The sequence below is a fragment of the Corvus moneduloides genome, chromosome 4, assembly GCF_009650955.1.
Source record: "Corvus moneduloides isolate bCorMon1 chromosome 4, bCorMon1.pri, whole genome shotgun sequence".
NCBI lineage: Eukaryota > Metazoa > Chordata > Aves > Passeriformes > Corvidae > Corvus > Corvus moneduloides.
The window spans coordinates 31,588,386-31,609,096 of record NC_045479.1 but is presented as its reverse complement, the minus strand read 5'-3'; the positions used below and the strand labels follow the sequence as shown (position 1 = coordinate 31,609,096).

Genomic DNA, 20,711 nt, shown 5'->3' with positions numbered 1-20,711 from the left:
TATATAATCACGTAACTGAAAAGCAAATTATGAGCAGATCTTTTCAAAAGTGAAACAAATTAAACATACTCTGTGTATATAATGAATTACATTTATTCTAACACTCTTCAATTCACCTTGAATTCATGTTTAATACAAAGGAGCCATTGTACTCATTAGCCATAACCCTACACTTCTTGCAGTTCAAGCTTTAAGGTGCTTACTTTCATTCTCAACTCAAAGAGCACTGCAAGACTGTTTTCAAAATCAAGCTATCCATTACTTGGATCTAGAGAAACTCAGGACAGTGTGGTCATTCCAAAAGGCTGGGCCATACTGCTATTGTGCAATAGATACCACTTCTCTATTCTTTTAACACAGCAGAGTTTGGAAATTTATTTACGTAATGTTAGCATAGCAACATCACTTTTTTCCTCCCTTCACAGGGTACCACAGTGCAGAACATCAGAAGTATACAGCAAAGGTCTTTGAAGAATGAAAAGTGTTTCCCAATGAGGCTATATAAAGTCAAGCTACTATCAGAACCACTTAGTGAAGATTAGTAAATAAGCCTAGCAAAGACAAAAACCATTTGTATTTTTAGTATACACCATAATACACCATGCACCATTACTGAACTTGCTACATTTACCACACAGCTGGCAATTTCACAGTTCACAATCTACAGTCCTGAGGTCAAAACTACTGTCATTATATTCTTCATTATGTGTCTTAACTAGGGTAATTTATGTTACTTGGGGTTAAGCTCGAAAAATATTAGACAAGGGACTATTTATGCTTCATATACAAATTTTATTAGAAATAAGTTACCAGACAATCAAAATTATGTAGACTTATGGAAATATCTGTATCTCTCCAGAATGTAAGACAGACTTTTGTTACTAACAATATGTCTAACATTCATTTTGCACATTTGTATAAATGTAAGCAGTAAAGTCTGCTCGGTGTCCTTTTTTTAAGTAATACTGGTAAAGGACTGTTCCCATTTCTCATTTCAAATCAGATAAGTTTGATTCAAATTTTGCCTGAAAACAGACATTGCCTTACATTGTAAACAACTTCACAGCAAAGAACAAGCTGAGCTCATTCACTGAGTACCATGTCAGAAGTACCTGTACTTTTCCTGTGAAGCTCCTGGTAATTGCATAATGGCAAGAGTGTCATGTCATAAAGAAAGCATCTGATTAGGAAAAAGTGTCATAGGGCCACAAGATTTTAGAGAGCTAGTACTAGTGTAACACATAACAGTTTCCTGCAAGATCTTGCCTAGATTTTCTTTCCATTAGTATTGCCTCCCTTTCTATACCTAAGATTTGAATTTGACAAAAGCAGAGACCTAGTTCTACCTTTACAAGAGCTCTCCAGAACTCCCTCTGAAAAATTTATAGCAGGTTACCTGATTCTCTAAAATTTAATGTTGTGATTTACAGCCAAAATGACACCTCTGTTGGATGTTGTTCCAACTCATCTTAATTAGCCTTTTCTGAGCCAGTTACCGTGTTCAACTGTTGAGGCTTTGGTGTGTTTATGAGCTTCTCTCACACTTTAAAAAAATAGTGCCCTTTTATCAAGTCAGCAACTGCATTTAACTGATTGCAGTGTACATCTCAATGTCAAATCCTTTTGAAAGGGAGAGGCCCTGATCACACAGCCCTCAGTACAACACAATAAATCTGCAGGAAAGGGCATCCAACCTTTTTGAGTTTTAATACACTGACACTCATCACTCCCATGTGTTAGCCTGTGTGTTTGTTACGTTAAGAGACAAAGTGAATCCTGCAGTATATGAGGAACTTGGTGCTTAGTGCATTGTGGCTATCTAAAATCGTATGCCCACCTAGCTTGCAGTAATAATGGACCTTAAACTTTGTAGATCACTGTACAACAGATTCAACTCTTGGTTCAATTCCCAGTTGTACAAATATATATCCCTTTTCACGGAGAAAGGAAACTGCCTTTCAATATTATGCAACAGGTCAACAGCGTAATGAGAGCCTATTGCTCCTATCTGAGATGTGTTACACTGTGTGCTTCACACACATGCACTGTACTTTACAATTGCCAAGGAACAGAGGTTTGTACTCTTTATGTTTTACAAACTTCTTCATCCTGAAATTGGTCTACTCCCATTCACTGGTAGTTCAGCTATGTCAGCTGGCTACTTTCAGTTTGGTAAGAGGAGCCCAGTTCATGTACTGATAATTTCAGGAGTCTGGAAATCAGGAGTCTGGCTTTAAAAGCAGATCAAGTCAAAACATGCTAAATGCAGATGTACCCAGAGGTACCTCACGGCATTAGTAGGCTGCTCTTGGTCCAAGAAGACAAATCTTTCCATAGCATTTCTGAAGAACAGAAAGCAACGGCTCTCCAGGATTAAGACAGCAGGTACTTTACTGCCACCAACATGGCACCACATTGTTTAAGAGCTACGTGAGTCCTTAAATGCAGAGACACTACAATTTGCCAGAATCTTGATTTTGGTAATTCTCAATTACTCATAACAGCAGGACTTCACAATAAGTTTCAGTTAATGTTTTTACATATTTTTATCTAAGTACAGTTTACTGTAAATACTACAGTATGTAGATACTACAGTACATTATTCCATCTTTCACAAATACACTTAATAGCTTTCATTTACATTGGAAGAAAGCAGTAAGAAACAGCCAAGTCTTAAGGAGAACTTCTGGAATGTTCTCAAGAAGGAGACTTAACAAATTTATTTACTTATTTCTTCACATTTGTACTGTCTATCTTGGAGTAATAACTCTAGATAACAAAAGCATCATGTAGCCACACTTTACAGAATGCCACTAAAACCAACATGGCAATGACTCCACAAAAGATACTTATTTCTACAGAATAAGATCCTGTAGTCACTTTGCAAACCTTCCACTAAGAGTACATGTTAATGCTTCAAGTCATATTCATAGTTATTTTACATCGCTTAAATGGAATCTACAGAAATACTGTAGGTTTAAAAACTAGATCCTGCTATTAAGAATTCAATGTAGCACAAATAGAAAACACGTAACCAGTTTTAAAAGTTGCTGCATTAGCAAATGCAAGAACTAAGCAGCCACACAGAAGCATTAATAAGCCCTGCATTAGATTACTAAAACCTTGGGGTCTACAACAGCATGATCTGAATTGTGAACTATCCGTCATATGAACTGTTCACAAAATTGATGCTTTCCCATCAGCTTTCACACAGCTTTCACAGTGAGCTGAACACTGCTATGTCGCACTGCTGTTTCGTATATGGGTGCCTACATCAATGAAGTGTGTTTCAAAGTGCAACTTCATTGGTACATCATCTCACATGCAGTTAGACCAACTGAAAAAAGCTCTAGATTACTTATTACCGTGGAATACCTCTATCTTAGAGGAACAAGAAGCAATATTTTGTTATGGTAACTAAAATACTTTTACAAACTTTATTCTATTAAAAAAAGCAGTTTGCTGACTAAGGCTTTTCCTAAATGGAGTTTCCTCAATAAGTGTTAAAATTGACTTACCTTCATTTGGTGAAGTTTTCAACTTTGTACAGATGCCATGTACATCACCATAGCATTCCTGTATTTTATGCAGTGCATCTGCAGCTCGAAGTTCCATAAGAGAACGGAGCTCTGCAAGAGTAACTCCAAAATCTCCATGATTAGCTTCTTTTACTGCGTTTTTTACGCCGCTATACGCAACTGAGTTGTTTGCCATGTCACCCATGATGCATGCAGTCTTTAGTGCAGACAGTTTCCAGCAAGGAACAAGATTTCAACTTAAAATATTTCCAAAAGGAAAATAAATCCTTTGGGTATGAAGACAGTCAGGAGAGCAGACACATCACCCAAGCAAGAGACCCCGTCTGGAGAGATATCTTTGAGGTTGTCCCATGGCGCGTTCTGTTCCCCAAAGCCAAAAGGCATGTACAATCTAGGGAGAGAATAAACACACATTCAGTTACATAATAGCTATACTGAAATGCATTGCAAGACAACCCTAATTCTTTGTACTGAGGTTACAGAACAAATTTCTTAATTTCCTATAATATTTTTAGTTTGCATTCCGCAGGCAAGAGTGACAAGGGAAAAAATGGATGTTTCCCATCTCAAAACAACCTTGCATTATTGGATTTCCTTAAGTCATTAACTTTTTAACAGCTGTTGCCTTTAACACTGGCATTTTCCTTCACATGCCCATATGGTTCATCATCAAGCAGGAACCTTTAAAAATACCTAAAATTAAATCTTGTTTCCAGGGAAATGGAGCTTGTAACATCCACAAGTGGTGTCACATGGGGAAAGGAACATGTTTAAGTTAAAAATCCCCACTTTCCAATGACACTCTCACCACAGAGTTTGGGAAGAGCAGGCTTATGTGTGTTCCCATTAATTCATTTGTGCAAACCTCAAGAAAAAACACTTCAACACTAAGCTAGCCCACACATGAAGTACTTTTGCACTCCAAGGAGGATTATATTTTCAGGCAGACCTAGCGCTTAATAAATTTATCACATCCATACAGTTTTAGCCCTGCTCCAGCCTATTTCATCACAACTCAAGCCTCCCACAGTATCTCCATTTAAGTCTTCGAAGAGAGGGGAAAATTGCACAATACCACCTTCTTACAGAAGGGATAAGGAGACTGAGAGCAGCTCTTCCATCTGATGATCAATGCATTGTAGCTGAGAAATTACCATCTAGCCACAGGACTCTGAACTTGCACAGGCATTCTATACATAATCCCTGCTCAGGTGACGCATTTTGCACATACACATGTACCCACACAACAGTGAAGTGCACACACAAACTCCTCATGCCTGTGTGAAGATTTGCTGTGTGCCAAAAACAGACATCTGATCATGTAAGTCAGCTTTATTGACATAATGGAGTGCAATGAGCATGTGTAACAATATATGCCCCCACAAAACATTATGACTCCCAGTCTCAGAGGAACAATAACTTGGACATTTCCAGGTCAACAAGACCCTCAGGTGTCATATGCCTAGCAAAGGCAAAAATACAAAGGGAAAGCATCAGGAAACAAAAGATTTCTAGCTACTGCCCTGACAGGTTAGAGGACTGTTTGGCTGAACTGCTGAGTCTATGTTGAAGTAAAGGTATAAGCACCCAATTACCAGAAATTTGAGGTCCTAGTTCCAGGAAGGACTCAGATTTCTGCTCTGGAAATAATCAGTTTCAGCTATACTAAATCCACCATTTAAAGCAGCATGCCACAGTACTTCATTTGCACTGAGAACAACCACTGACACTAAGTCCCTTAACCGATGCCACACAATCACAAGTGACAGTCCCATCACTGGCAGAACTACAATTTCTGCAACTACAACTGCTCTTCTCTTCCCATCACAAGAGATTCTGAGAAAGCCACTGTCCATGGCTGTTTTCCAGAGACAAAATGCATAAAGCAATCAATATTCACATGCATAAATCTTCCAACATTCTGTAACATCAACAAAGCATTTAATTTAAAAATTAATTTTAAATCTTCATTGTTTTCTCTGTTACTTGCAAGGAAATGTTACAACAGTTGAAGAGTTCATGATGATATTGTTAGCCTGCATGCTAGGATGTAGTTATGATTAAGACTGTAATGTGTTCTGTTAAGAGTATCCTGCAAGTGAAGAAATTCATGCAAACCATGTATGAAAGACATGCCACATTGTTATCTAATGCCCAAAAGCTGGATGTTGTTGTCCAGCTGGTAGCCTAGGAGGATTTATCAGCTGGCATCTGATCATAAGCTATGACAGTATAACAAGAAGCAGATCAGGCAAATGAGTTTGTATAGCTATGGAGAAGATGCTGCAGCTGCTAATTAGGCAAAAATAGACTAAGCAGAAGGCCCCACAACCAATTACATCAAACTTGATTCAATTTTAATTAAGAAAAGCTCTGTTCAAGCCTCTAGCAGGAGCTCTGTACTTAATGCCCAAATACACCCAAATCCAAGAGAAAAGAATAGGAAAACTACACCTCTAGTCACTGTTCAGTTGACATCAAACATTTTAAGACTTTCTCTCCATATATATGTGTAGAGTGAGCAAGACTTGCTTTCATATGTAAGTAAACTTAAGAGTAGTAACACTGCTTAATATAACTCAATGTGCTTTGCACTCCAGTTTTAGCATCTTTATGCATCTATATCAATTTTTACTAATAAATAATAATCCAGTGATTGGTCATTACTAAGTTTATACTGAAGGGGGTTCTCATATGCTCCAAATGACATGCTAACATACCAATGGACCCCTAGGGTTCACAGGCAAATTCAATAAGCATGCATTAACACTACAAAAACAGTGCAGTTCTACAGATCAGCTCTAGTAGTGATACGAACTGTTTGGCGCATCCATTTTAGGAAAGAACTGAGGAAAATTGAAAGGAACAGTGTGAAGACTTCAAATTCTGAATACTGCATGAGTGCAGTTTTGCTCCAGATCATAAAAACTCGATTAAACGTTATCAGTTGTTACGCAAAATCAGACCAGAATCTGCTTCAGTAGCCCATTTTTACCAGACATTTCAACAGAGGGCACAATAGCTTCTTGTCATACAGGTACAGGATGGACTTAGTTTAACAGAGATTTTTCTGTAGGAATCAGCAAAAGAAATTTCCCTTAAGAAATATTCTTAATGCAGTTTTGATGTCAAATCTCGCAACATCCAATCACTTCCTGTTACAGCAAGTTCCAACAGTCCACTTCTGTAACATTAGTGGCGATGCATAATGAAACTATCAACAGTGAAATTCAGTAGCATAAAAAAGTGCACTTTTAAGCTACACAGACCATCTAATAGTATTGATCTTCCCAATTAATGAAATATTTTGTTTTTACCAATGTTCCAGTTCTCAATTATTGCATCAGCCATTTGAAATAACTGAATAGCATGAGCTCTGAAGCACTACAGTTTAAAGTAACTCACCTCCAACTTCCAATCTGTTAATATCTCAAATTTTAAATTAAAGAAATAGTTGATCAAGCTAAAACTCATTTATACACACTGCTGAAGTTCCAGCCTATTTAAAGTTTAATTCAGTTGAAGTTTTATGTTAGTGTCCAGCTTAAACAATCTGCACACAAAATAATTAAGACGTCTATCTTTCATTAGACACATCAACTTTTGGATAATCCTTTACCAATGACACTTTTGTTTATCACTTTATATCACTGAGACTAGGAATAACTTTAAAAGCTATTCTCTGTCACACTCAAGTGACAAAAAAACTTGAACTGCAGAGGCACCTTTCAGTAGCAGCACATAATCTCATAGGTAGGATTCGGATACTTGTGTAAATCCCTTCAAGAAGACCTTGCTGCTCTTTGGCTGTAGTAACTTCACTGACACATCACCTCATTGTAGCTGCTTATGAGGAGTAACTTCCTTACCCAAATCAAATTACTGTTGATTGCTATGGGAGTGTGCTTTGTTACCAGACAAAGACACTAATTCAAACTCATCACCCATGAAACAAAGGTTAAATAATTTTGCCAATGCTGGAAGTTCAACAACCTCATAAGCTTCTGTAGTTGGACTGGAGAAAGGAAAAGCTCTAAACAGAAGTCTACATGTAGAGATGCTTACCAAAGCATGGAGAGACTATAGATTACTTGTCTATTTAGTGCTACCAGAACATTCTGTGCTGACCAAACTAGAAGCTGTGACATGTTTCTTGAAGTGTTCCTGTGACCACACTTTAGACACAGACCCACATTAACCTCCTGCCCCAAAAAGCTGCTACTATAGAGGCAGTCTTGAACATTAATTATGCTTCAGCAAGGCCTCCAGAAAACATCCTTCACAGTTGAAAGTATTTCATAATTAGTGATTTAGTGTTTAGTAGAGATTCCCTCTATTTAAAGAAAGCTATAATCTGTGTTCTACAGTCATTAAAATTAAGGCTGCCTTGAAGAGATAGTTTACAGAGGCTATGCACTGACAAGGGTGAACAGCAGAGCTTAAAAGTGGCACAATTACTATTTCGCAGATGCACAGGACCTAGCATACCTTAGACCCCCTATCCAAGCCTTTCCTATGATTACATTTACATTTAATACTTGCTTCACTGACCTACAAGGAAATGCAATTTTCTTAATCAATATTAAAACACTTAAGTAAACTCATACTTTAAGAGTCAAAGCTCCAGCAAATATAAATCTTGTGTCATTCAATTTAATTTATACATCTTTATACAATTTAACTTATACATCTTTAATTTATACAACAGTATGCATTCAAATATTGAGCATTAACTGGTACTAGCATTTGACCTCCAACAACACACTAGAACTGGACACTGTAATATAGGAAAGGGCTTGCAAAGTGATTATCTCAGGAAAGCCTTTGTTTAATCTAATTAGTTCAATGAATACCAGACAGATCTGCATACCAAGAGGTGGCTGTGATAATAACTGTCCCCATATGTTTCAGTTGTCATGCCTTTTAACCTGCTTGCAGCTTTGAATATACTGAAAAAATATAATATGCTTTTGCGTACTTTAGTTTGGGTATGATCCACGGCTTCACGTCATCACATAACATTGCAGGGATGGGGGGAAGAAAGAAAGGGAAGCTGTCTGTAATATTATTATAATGGAATGTTATTACAATGGAAAGTAGCTGTAATTGAGAAAGTAACCTGGAAATCACGCTGCAATTGACTCAGGTCTGTTCTGCAGGGTCAGCCTTCTTACTGTAAGACAGACCCTCCCATCTACTTGACAGGAGACAGAAACTCACCAGCTGTTTCACAAGAAAAAGGAATAAATGCTGATAAAGCAAAATACTAACACAGAACAGCATGCATTTACAAGTCACTATTCCATAAGTTAAACTGTGCCTAACTGAACAAATAGGAGCTAAATCATTTCTGTGCCACGCTATTGTTTTAGCGCAAACATCTCAGCCTGGTTTATGAAGAGATGAGTACAAGTAGACTGAAGAACTAAGAGAGAAAGGGCACAAAGTTTTTAGCATATCATCTTCAGCCTTAAATATGCCCAACAGTGTTGTAATGACAAGTTTCAGCTATCACAGCTTATGTGCTATAAATGGTAAATTCATCAAAGGTCACGACTTCTGCTTCATTTTCAAAGAGAAATCTGATTTCATCCTGAAGCTTAATCTCCTGGGAAGCAGATGTACTTACCTATCTGAAATAAAAACTGGCCTAGATTCTGCATTGGGTCTAAACACTGGTATTGTCCCTGCTCATTGCAGGGAAGCTGGACAGGATGACATTTAAAGGTCTTTTCCAGCCCAAGTTATTCTGTGATTCTGTGATTTATGGCACTTAATCTAAGGGATTGCTGCTGCCTACTGTGATTGACACTTGTAGTAACAGTTTCATCCATTGGTGGTTCCTTTCCTTTGAGACCCCTAATTTATTTCATATTGAAATGATAGCTAATAAATTAGGACTTCAGTAGTCTGAAGTCAGTTTGGTAGTAGTACAAATTAGCAGTGTTCACACACAGGTTTCTGCATCATTTCCCTCCTATTTTGGTAGCAGGAAGGAAAAATTGTACAAATCTTGAAGGTGAGTTATTATGGTATGAAGGACATGAGCTCCTCTTACAAAGCAGCTTGGTCCACAGCCTCTGCCAGGAGCCCAGCAAGCAAGCAGACATGGTGATATGCCATCGACCATCTGCACAGGCCTGTATTGCCCTGCCTTGTCCAAGCCATGGCCTCTCCACACTCACCACACAACTCAACTCCAGCTGTAGTGACAGCTGGATTAAGAAAAAAGATGAGAAAGTGCTGTATAGAATAGTCTGAGTAGGAAACTATTTTATCCAAAGTTATAACTAATTATTAGCTTTCTGAGGTAACTAAATAGATATTACTGATCCAAAAACAGACAGACTGATACAACAAGAAGGGCTTCAGGAAAACCTATGAACACTTTCAAGTAGCATCAGACTTTGAGACATACTGGAAAACCCCAGAGGACAAAACCACTGTGATCATCATTAAAGAAAGCATCAAGTATCCCATGTGTTTAGAATACTAGGCTTTTATAGTGTCCTATTTCATATTACATTGCTGGTTTGTCCACAAGACGACAAACACTTTAAGAGACAACATTGCAAAAGCGTAACCACTTAAAACTTTCCTGCAGTGCACAGCTCTGACCAACACTCAGGCAGCTTCTCTCTTCTCCACCCACAGGCCCTGCAGCTTCCTTCTCTGTACTTCCTTTTCCTAGGTTCATCTACTTTCTGCTCCATGACACCATAAACTGAAGGCTACATTCAAAAGGACTGTTTGCGATACAAGCTTATTCCAGTTTAAGACTATAATCCCGGTGAAAAAAAAAGTTTTAACCTCTAAATAGGACTCAGTCCCTTCCAGAGTAATTTTGAATGTGTTCAAGTACCTAGAATGCATTTACTGTGTGTGTCAGCTTCCTCATCTAACTTGAGGTGAGTGAAGCTGCCAAAATTTGGACTAAGGCAGCTGATGGCTGAAGGCAAACCTGCTGCTGGTTCAAAATGCAAGAAAAAACTGTTTGCCCAATGGCCATCAATATTTTCCTTCCCTTCAGATCCACTGAGTCCTAAATAAATGACTGATTTCAAGTCTCTTAATCCTGCACAGTTTGGGATAATTATGCTGTAAACTAAGTGCTATTATCAGATCTGTCATATTAATAATATATAAACCTAAAAGTGCTTTTTTTTTAATGTAGTAAAGTCATCCATTAACATTACTAAGTTCATTAACAACTTACCACGCTTTTCTCATCAACATTTATCAAATCCATAGACAAAAATTACAAGACAAAGCTGAACTTCTTAAAAAAAAAAAAAAAAGATAGGATGGTAGCATGGCAACCCACTCACTAAAATGATGCATCATAAGACTACAACAGAGTTTACTGACATTCCCAAAATGCAAAAAGTGTTCTGGTCACAAACCCTGACAGGTATGTGTTAAATGAGGCACATGACATCACTATATGCAACTAAGTTTCAAGTAAAGGTAAAGTGAGATGGCACCAAATTTCATCCAACAGAGATGGAATGGATTCCTGGATTTCAGTTACTTGTTGCATTTAAAGCTCAGTGCAATGCATCCAGCTGGTCAGTTCTGACAATAATGTCAGCAAACAGCAGCTGACTTTATCAGCTACAGGTATATGACTTGTCTTGAGAAATCTTTTTACCTTGTTTTCACAGAACTTATATTTACCATTTCATCCTGATTTGAACACTCCCCGTTTTTTCCTTTCAGAAAGTATTTTTATGCTTGTGTCCATTTAAGCAGAGCAGTATGCTTTTGACTGTGACCATGCGTTATGATATCAAGAGGTTTTAGATTTATGAGTTTTCAGGCTAAAGCAAAAGTCCATTCTTACCCAATTTTTCTTGTATTCAGAAAACTTCAAGGGAAATTCAAAATTAGTCTTATATATATGTTTTGTCCTCTTGTGGCCAAAATTTAAGAAGCTTCCCTCTCATCCTGTAACAAGCCAGTTTGAGAACCTTCATCTTCAGATTTTTCACAAGTCTTGTGGAAATACCAGACCACAGTATACCTTTATCCTCAAACCCTCAAAGAGCCTTACTTGTTCAGAAACCCATATTTTGAAAGCTATGCTAGCTTCCCCTGAATGTCATTAATTCCTGCCTGCCAGAAACACACCAAATAACCTGGCTAAAGAGTCATTCTGAGAAAATCCCTTTCAAAAACTGCAGTTATGTTTGCCATCTTCTCTTTCCAAGGAGACGGAGGGGTTTTTAATTCAAATATCATAACTAGCTCACACTTGAGCAGCACTTTGAGAAATACTTCACAAGTTTGCTGCTCCTGCTGGTTCTGGCAAGAAGTTCAGGGGTCCTTTTTATGTTTCTTTTACCTCAATACTTGAATTTGAGAATTCAGTGTGTGGCTTTGTAGAAATGCAAGTGTGAAATCTCTTGCAAAATTCTTCATTATGATTATACTGGTCATCCCTTTAGCTCTTTTTGATAAATTTCGATAGCTTAGCTCACTAATCCATTCTACTGGATTAGATATTGGCCTCCTCTTTCTGGTACAGGGTAAGAAGCATGTTCAGTAGGTTTCATCTCATGGTATTATCTGACACATTTTACCATTTAGTGAGGCTACATACTGCTTTATACTTCAGGGACTTCTCCGGTTTCAAAACTAGTCTTTCCTCATGATAATACTCTTCCATCTTTCTGAAGTCTGACACCCACTTCAAGGCTAAATTGTCATGCACCCTGCACTGTCAGACACTTCTAGCTACTCCAAACTTCCTCATTTATGCGGGGTTGGTTGCTGGTCTGGGATTGTTTTACACACATTGAGGCATTACTGCAATATAGCTATCAGCACCTGCCTATAGAATGATGGTAAATTAACTGCTCTGTGATCAGCACACACATGATAATCCCTGGTCCATCATCTAATATAAGGTAATAAATACTTCTCTCAGCAGTTTGTTTCTTTAACAAAGACAGGGAATGTATAAGCAGTGTTAGTAGACAGAAAGCACAAAGCTGAGATTTTAGCAGCACTTAGTAAACCTAGCAAAGCAGCAATTCCATCACATCCTCAGGTGACCAAAGGCACGGCTGTGCTACAGTAGGTAGCACACTCCCACTAGGCAGAACACTCCCACTCACAGGGGTCCTGAAGCAGCTCTCACTATTTGACACTAACCACACTGCAACTTACACCTGCCACCCTTATCCTTTTGCACTGGGAAAAGCCATTGACTCTGCCAGCAGCATTAATGAAGTAATAGAGTATGGGAAGTCTGCTGTTGGAACAGACACACAGGCAACCCCAGGCCCAGAACGGTAACTTCTTGTGTGCTTTTCTACTCTTCTTTACAGCACTTCAGCCACTGAGAGAAGGTGCTTCATTTTGGGTCTGCTCTAAGTCCATCTCTCATGCATTATACAGTACTCCAATGGTTTTGGCACTTCTTCCTTCACTAATGTTGGTTTGTTTTTTTTTTCACTGGCCTTGCTTTCTCCATGTACTTCTATGATCCTTAAAAACATAGTTTTTTCTTAGCCATGAAATCTGCCCCCCTGCAGGATCCAAGGAGCAAGAAAGCACCATGCCATGTTCCCAAGCCTCCATCCTTCCACTAGATGTGATGGTAGCCATGCATTTTGTATCTCTACATCTGTGAGTGGGCTACTTGTAGCTGTGTGGTGCAGAAAGCTGTCATCCAAAAAGGATCTCCCCCCTCCCCCCCACCCGTGAAAAAATTTAAATAGCAGCATTTCTACTGCCTGAACAAGTTTTTCCACAAGATACCAGAAAGGCTCATTTATTTGTAGAAGTCATACAAGCAGTGTGCATATGCCAGCTCAAGGGACAGGACACACATTCAGCTAATGCTAGAACCATCTTTATCGTGGAACTATGTGGCTGCCACCTTTAAGATGGCATTAAATTTCCCCTCAAGGAAAGGTTCATCTCCCTTCTGTTGTCAAGTGACTTGCCACTAAACAAATAGCATGATGCATCACTTTTTGGTGAAAGGCAGACACTTTGTTTGAACTGAACAGCAAATTCACCTGACTGTCAGACAATGGCTCAAGCAGATTTAGAAAATTTAATTAATTTCTCCATTTTGGTAGGCTATATAAAATTGCTATACAAACTGGCTATGTGCATTTAACAATACTCATTTCTGAAGTTTTCAGGTGTGAAGATCTTTATTGTGCATGGCTCTTTAGGCTTCTGAGATTACAAAGACATCAGTGCATGATTGATTAATTAATTAGAAAAAAAAAAACAAACCCTCAGGAAAAATGCAAATGAAACCATGCTCCATGATAATATTTAAAAGTCCTATGCCACCCAGTAAAGGAAATCCCTTCTCCAGTTTCCCATAAACCAAAGGTCTTAAGTCTTCACCAGCATCAATGGATCCTAATGGACTTTGCAAACAGCTGTGCTTCAAGTCTAATCAGTAAGCATTCAACTTACGAGGTGAGCTAGGTGTCTAATTTAGCTCTGGCACCACTGCCCTAGGCAGGGAAATGCCATGCCTTGAAGAACTTCGTCGCAACCAGCTGAACCTATTCAGTGCTGAGGATCAGCTATTAGACTCCCTTCACTCCCCCGCCCTATCAAAGCACAAGGCTAGCAGAACTGATGTGGTAAACCAGCAGCCACTGACATGCCTGGAGCATAACACCATTGGCAAACACAGCGAGGTGTCAGTCTTCTGCTAAGGTAGCTCTGAATCCTCAGCAGCAATTGCTAGTGGATTTGATAAGCTTAGTATTTCTCCTTCCAAAAGATGGTGTCTAGATTGAGAGCCAAGTGAATTTAGCTCAGCTAAATGCTCATAGTTCAGCTGCAGTTGACCCTCAGGGCCAAGAGTCTATCCACCCATGAAGACTACAGATCATTATTCTGACTCAGCAAAGTCAGACATACTTTGTTCCTTCTGCATAAAGCTACTTCCCACAAGTGTTTGTTTTACAGTGGCACATTGTAACGGTGTGCAACTTTCGCAGTCATTCTGTTTCTAGCAATACCAAAAGCATACAGTGTCTCTGAAGAAAGGGAATTGGGAAAGGAGTATCAGCTTCTCCATTTAGGTGACAAACTTCAAGCATCCTGCTTGTATTTGTGCATGCCATCACTGCTCATGGCACAAACTCTTTAAATAAACTAAATTTGTATGTTCAGCTCATGGCTTCCAACAACTTCCTCAAAGGACCAGCACCATTGCACGTCTGACTGTAGCATGCCTCAGCTCAGCACGAGTTTCTTTGACCAAACAGCTGAGTAGGGGCTCACAGACAAACCCTTGTTAAGTCAGAAAGCAACTATATTTTTAATCTTAACCCTGCAACTCACAAATTTCTCTTATGCAGCATGCAGGTAAAGCAGAGTAAGGAAGACAAGAGCTTTCTCTAGCCTGAGGTTAGTAACACTCAGGGAAATGCCTGTTTCCCCAGTGGAGGGAAGTGACAGAGAAGATAAAGTACCATGAAATAAACAAAAAATTATGCTGCACCATGAAGCAAAATGTAACATGAGTTACCCAATCTCCCACAGTTAGGGACTCAGTCTTTCTGAAGGTAATTTTGGGAGATTCCTTCTCTGTTCCTATTGCTAGACTTTCCTAAGCAAACTCCTGTATCCCTGTTTTCCTCAAAGGATGCCATCAACTGGTTTCTCAGCACTTTCAGTAGACCCTTAAGCTTGAAGGACATCTAGCATTAGGAGAAGAGAAAGCAGACTACTAGGAAGCAGCTGTGCTAGGACTGCTCTCCTAGCTTTTCAGTCCCATTAAGGATGATTTATTCTAATTAGTTTGTCAAGGGGGGTATAGAAAAAGCCATCCGAAAACCTCAATAATTAAGCACTATTTTAGTAGCCTTTCCAAAAAAAAAAAAATCTACCTGAGGTAGACAAGACTTAGAAAAAACTGGTGCAAGCATGAAGTCTGCTAGTAACAAGTGGCAGACTTGTTATTCACACTTTCAGATCTGAGGTAAGGAAAACACTGGTAAGGCAGATGAAGTGAAACTTATTGAACAGTCCTACACAGTGAAAACCAAGCACACACCTTATTTCAAAGGTGTTATGAATTTGGCTCATTTAAGTTACACACATGTTCAGATCTGTACACCATGACAAGCAGACTGACAGCCAGGTTCTACAATGGTCTCTAACCTATTAACTTCTTAGTTTGATTTTACTTCCATTGTTTTACAACATTGGTTTTCCATTTCCTCCTTTTCTCAAGGAAAGGGGTGCTTTAAGAGAGACAAAAATTTATACCAACGGATGCCTAAATCTCCTTCATGTTTATTCAGACATAGCAGCACAGCTCATTAACAATGTTCCCAGCTCACCTTCAGAAAAAAACCCATGCATTATACTGAACATCTAGATGTAGTTTTGTATCTTGCACTCAGACTTGTTACCAGTAGCTCATAGCTTGCTCTAAATTACTAATAGCGAGTTGCTACTTAGTGTGTCATATTCCTGCTACAAGAGTCAGATTTCTGCAAATGTATCCATTGCCTTTGAAATCTTTTGCTCTATCCAATACAGCATGAAATTAGGGTAGAGGTTGGTTTGTTTGGGGTTCTGTTTGGGGTTTTTTTGGGGAGGGAGGGGGTAGGGGTGGGGTGGTGGTGCAATAACTAATTTTGTTAGTATTTGAACAGTGTAGAGCAGTTATCTTATAAAGGAACTCAGCAATGTGATCAAAGAGTAGAGTCAGAATCCAGAATCAAACTAAGTATAAAGGAACAAACAATTTTAGGCAGCTACACAGCTGTCTGTCAAAGTCACAATCTAGTTTGATGTGTGATGCCTCAGGCACATAATTAAGCTAAACAGCGTTCAAGACAGCTTTCTTCCTTAAAACTGAAAAAGCAGGTAGTTACTAAAACATTACCTTGTTGTTGAGCAATCATTATTAAAATAAGCCATTACCTGTCACAAAGTACTTTTCACAGAGCAAATATTTTCAAGTATTTAAACAATTGCATCATGGTAAAATTACCCACAGGAAGCCTAAACCAAGTTATTTTATTATTTTAAGATCAGGAATCTCTGACTCCTTAATTTGGAGATTTCTGAAACATTACTATTAGATGTTCCAAAAAAATTGATGCATTTCCCTGTGCACTGAGAATCCTCCATTGTTCTTGTTTGACAAGACCAGGGTTGAAGGCAGACATTGCTAAGTTAAATGTAATGGCCTATATTATGGAGGTCCACAATTTTTGGTTTACTTGTCAATTTACATGCTTATTAAAATAGTACTTTGGACATTAAAAAAAAAAATATTGAGCATGGCAGTAAAACTCTGAATTCTGATCATAAGCCAAGTCACAGGGATAAACTTCAAAAACTCAATCCACAATAGCAGGGGGAAGAGGAGGATATTAAGTAGGGGGAACACACTTGCTAGGAGAAGACTACTTGTTCTAACCTCTGTGTGAAGACCTGGTCAACTGCCTGTTTTTTGCAGCCAAACAGTCCCTTCTCAGTATAGCAATGCCTGAAGACATCTGCAGACAGCCACAGGTACACCCAAAGAGAAATTCCTCAGGAGAAACTACAGTGGCTGCCCTGAATTCCTAATTGAGTTTTACTGTTCTCAAATATTTGACAGTCTTGAATTATACAAGTAAAGCATCTGGACAAAAGACTGCTTTCCAGGAAATGCACCTTGCAGGGTCAAAAATCCACAAAATATCCTCAGACTTCACAACAAGGATCCAGACTGCACATTACAAGGCTCAAGGGCTCTTGTTCAGAGATATTTTGAACTAGAAAATGGTAAAAAGCCAGTTTGGCTTATTTCTCCACTTATTCGGTTACTGACCAGTATGTTAGTGTGGGTTATCCCTTTGGTTCTCTAAAACTGTCAAACTGTCACTGAATTCCACAGACTAAAAATAACTAGAGCAATAGTATAATAGAATAATAATATCAGAAAACAAGATAACAGAATGAACCACATTGGCATGTAAAGATGTCTATTGACTTCCAAGTGCAATGGTTTTGATTATGTACATAATACCTATCTATACCAAGACTTTGTTCAAGCCCAAACTTCTTCCATTGTGCCGGAGAATTTTTATATTGAATATCTGTGCACATAGAAAGAAACAAGTAGTCTCAGAATAAGCAAATAAATGCATATGGCACTCTAATTTATGGAAGCAGATAAGTGTTCTTCCCCCACGCGAGGCTTCTAATCATAGCTCTTCAAGTACATATAGCACACAATACCTACAGAAGTAGGGCTTATGTGTATGACTAGATGTACAAGTATTTTAATGGATAGCCCCATCCAATTGTTGATACACAAAACCAGATCAGACTACAATTACAAAGGTATATACAACACCGGTGTTTACCCTTATAGCAGGAGATAGCATCTGAGACACCTGATTAGCTTTCAGCAACTATTTGTTGACCCATTTTTCAGGAAAATCCCTCTTCCATTCATTACACTGTTCTTAACTCAGAATTTCACACAGGCATATATGTAAGAGGTGCTACTCAGCTATTTAAGCTCATGAAAGCTACATTTGCAGAGCCAGCAGAGGGAGTACAAACATCATTTCACTTACCAGCTGTGAAAAAGATACCTTGTAAGAAAGCACAAAAAAGAGCTGTGCCTGCAAATCTAATGCACTTGGTTTAAAGCATGCCAAGAACTTCCTCGGTCTTTCGTAGACATGTATGTCAATGGGCAGTAGAGTTGGTGTTTTGTTTCTGATCCTCAACCAGCTGTCACATCTTAAAAGTCTCATACCTGACAAATGGCAGGAGCAACTTTAACAGTACTAACAAGTACCATAAGGCCTGATGCTTCATATGTGTAAAAAAAGATAAAAAAACCAACCAAAATACTCAACAACCAAAACCATTATAGAGCTGCAATTCAAGTTTTTATTCCTATGGATTCTGCTGTTTCTCAGTTTCAGAAAAGCTAAAACCTTTTGGTTTTCCAGTTCTTAAAAAACAACTTCACATGGAAAACAGGCTGAAAAACTCAGAGTTCAAGACGACCACAAGCAAAGGAGCCAGGAAGGCAGGTAGCAGCGTTGGACTAGAAGGTAACAAACAGCAAACCTTTCTGCTGGCATTCACGGAGGCACACACCTACCAGCAAATCTGGTTTTACACAGCCTCTGAGGCAAGAGCTCTGGTGCTTTATTTAGCATTTCCATTGATCAGCTTGCTTTGGAGTTGACAATTATGACTGAACGGTGTTGACACAGAGGTGGCTGTGGAAATAGTTTTGGAAAGAGGAATAGACTTTGAGCAGGCAGATTAATATTCTGTTGCCACCTCATGCAGGTGAACCCAAAACTCTAGGTCAACATGAGACAACATACTTTCCTTGCAAAAACTCCACAGACAGACATCCACTTGCTTTTTTAGTCTACAAAATTGACTGGATTTTTTTTCTTAAATAAAGTCAGCAATTCTTAACTTGTTGGTAAGAGGCTAAGCTAATATGAAATTCTTTCCAATCTTAAGCATTTATCAAATAATTTTTTGGGTGGCTATTTCTAGGTTTCACTCTTTAGAAGTCTGTATATGAGAAACTCATGCAAGTGCAATAAATGCCTTTGTCTCAAAGTTTCCTCTAGAAGAGCAGCAAAACACTCCTCCTCCCAAAGAAAAGATAAATTCCCATCATTTTAAACTTCATATGAACTTTAAAAAGCTTTGACAGCTTGAATCATTAGATTTTGATTACTACCTACCAAAGAAGAATGTGCCTATAGCTACATAATTTAGCCTTCACTTGTTTCAAGTTTTAAAAATAGAAGAACCACCCTTCAGCAAGTTAGATAGCTGTTTCTTTTCCCCATCTACAAGAAAGTGGTGTTCACTTCTCAGCTTCATTTTCACGTGGCAGATTCACAAAATTAGTAAGTCAGAGTGGGCTGAACTGGTTGCCATCTTACAGCGCTTATATGATATTTTATAGCTGACTAAAAAGTTTTACCCCCATCATGCAACAAGGCCATCTCACGGTTTTGCTGTTGAAAACCAGGGCTCCTGCAGTATTCACTATTTGTGTGCTGTGCCTGGGTGGTTCCCAGGACCCCAGCTATGTTCTATGCAGAGCAACCACAGCAAGGAAAGCCATGCTTCTTCCATCACAAACATGGTGATGATCAAGTATCAGGATGCATCTCAACCACTCTGATCATCCTTTCCTTCCCCAGGTTATTGCAGTCTCTTGTGACAACAGTGAAGTTCCTGCAAATACATGAAAAGCTTATACAGATAGGAAAAATGCTTTTTTTTTCAGGCAGACTGGTTATCTAACCAGACTCACCATACAGATAATCCATTACCAGTGCCAGCTCAAAACACAGCACAGAACTACACTGAACCTGCCTGAGTTAAGCAAATATGAAACCATACTCACAAGAAATATACCACAAATTCTAATTCATTCCACAACTGAACCCTTGCTAAGCTCCCAAATAACTATGTTTGTAACACACTTTACATTTGAGAGGCTGACATTAGGCTTCTAATCAGCAAGTTAAGACACATGATCCATTTATATAAAGTAAGTAGGGTGCAGGGGAAAGGGCTGAAAAGCCCCTTGAAACATGAGCATCCTTCCTCTTGGTTAAGTTTCTACAGCAAATTCCACAGAATTTTACACTTTAGAATTACTGCAGCTGTCTTTAAGGATCTACAGAGGCTTGTTGTTATCTCAGTTTTTAACCTGAAAACTTTCTATTTAGTACACAGCTGAACAACTACTGATTCTAGCATTAATCACTCCCCAAGATTTAGTACTTCAATAATTGGTAATAGACAGCATGCAGCTGATGTAAGAGTTTTTTTAGAAGTCAGTGTTGAAATTGTGCTCTTCCCCATCACCTATTTTCACCACCTGAAGGATCTATCACAAGTTCTGAAGCCTGTGTGCATTTAATGGGTTAAAACTTTACATTCCTCCCATCATATGAAAGATTCACGTGACCAAATGGGAACACCTACCTCTCAGGTAGGCACTTCAGGCGCTTTTTGTAAATAGGCAATGGATAAATTCAAACATAATTATCAAAACGTTGAATTTAGCCACCTAGGACATGATCTAAAATAGTCACACGAATCTCATCTTAGATGCGCTTGTGTCGCTTCGGCAACAGAAGCAGCCCAGAGTGACTAGTTTCAGTTTTTTAAGATGCTTAT

General features: G+C 38.6%; 1 protein-coding gene across 7 annotated transcripts in view; it reads right to left on the bottom strand.

Annotated features, from left to right (window-relative positions):
* The window catches only part of ATP2B1 (ATPase plasma membrane Ca2+ transporting 1), a 60,890-nt gene that overhangs the window by 30,978 nt on the left and 9,201 nt on the right, over window positions 1-20,711 (bottom strand). For all 7 annotated transcript variants that reach the window (XM_032105192.1, XM_032105196.1, XM_032105191.1 and 4 more), the window contains exon 2: window positions 3,519-3,930. In XM_032105192.1, coding sequence (XP_031961083.1) covers window positions 3,519-3,723 — 205 coding nt within the window. In that variant the 5' untranslated portion in view covers window positions 3,724-3,930. The remainder of the gene's footprint in view (window positions 1-3,518; window positions 3,931-20,711) is intronic.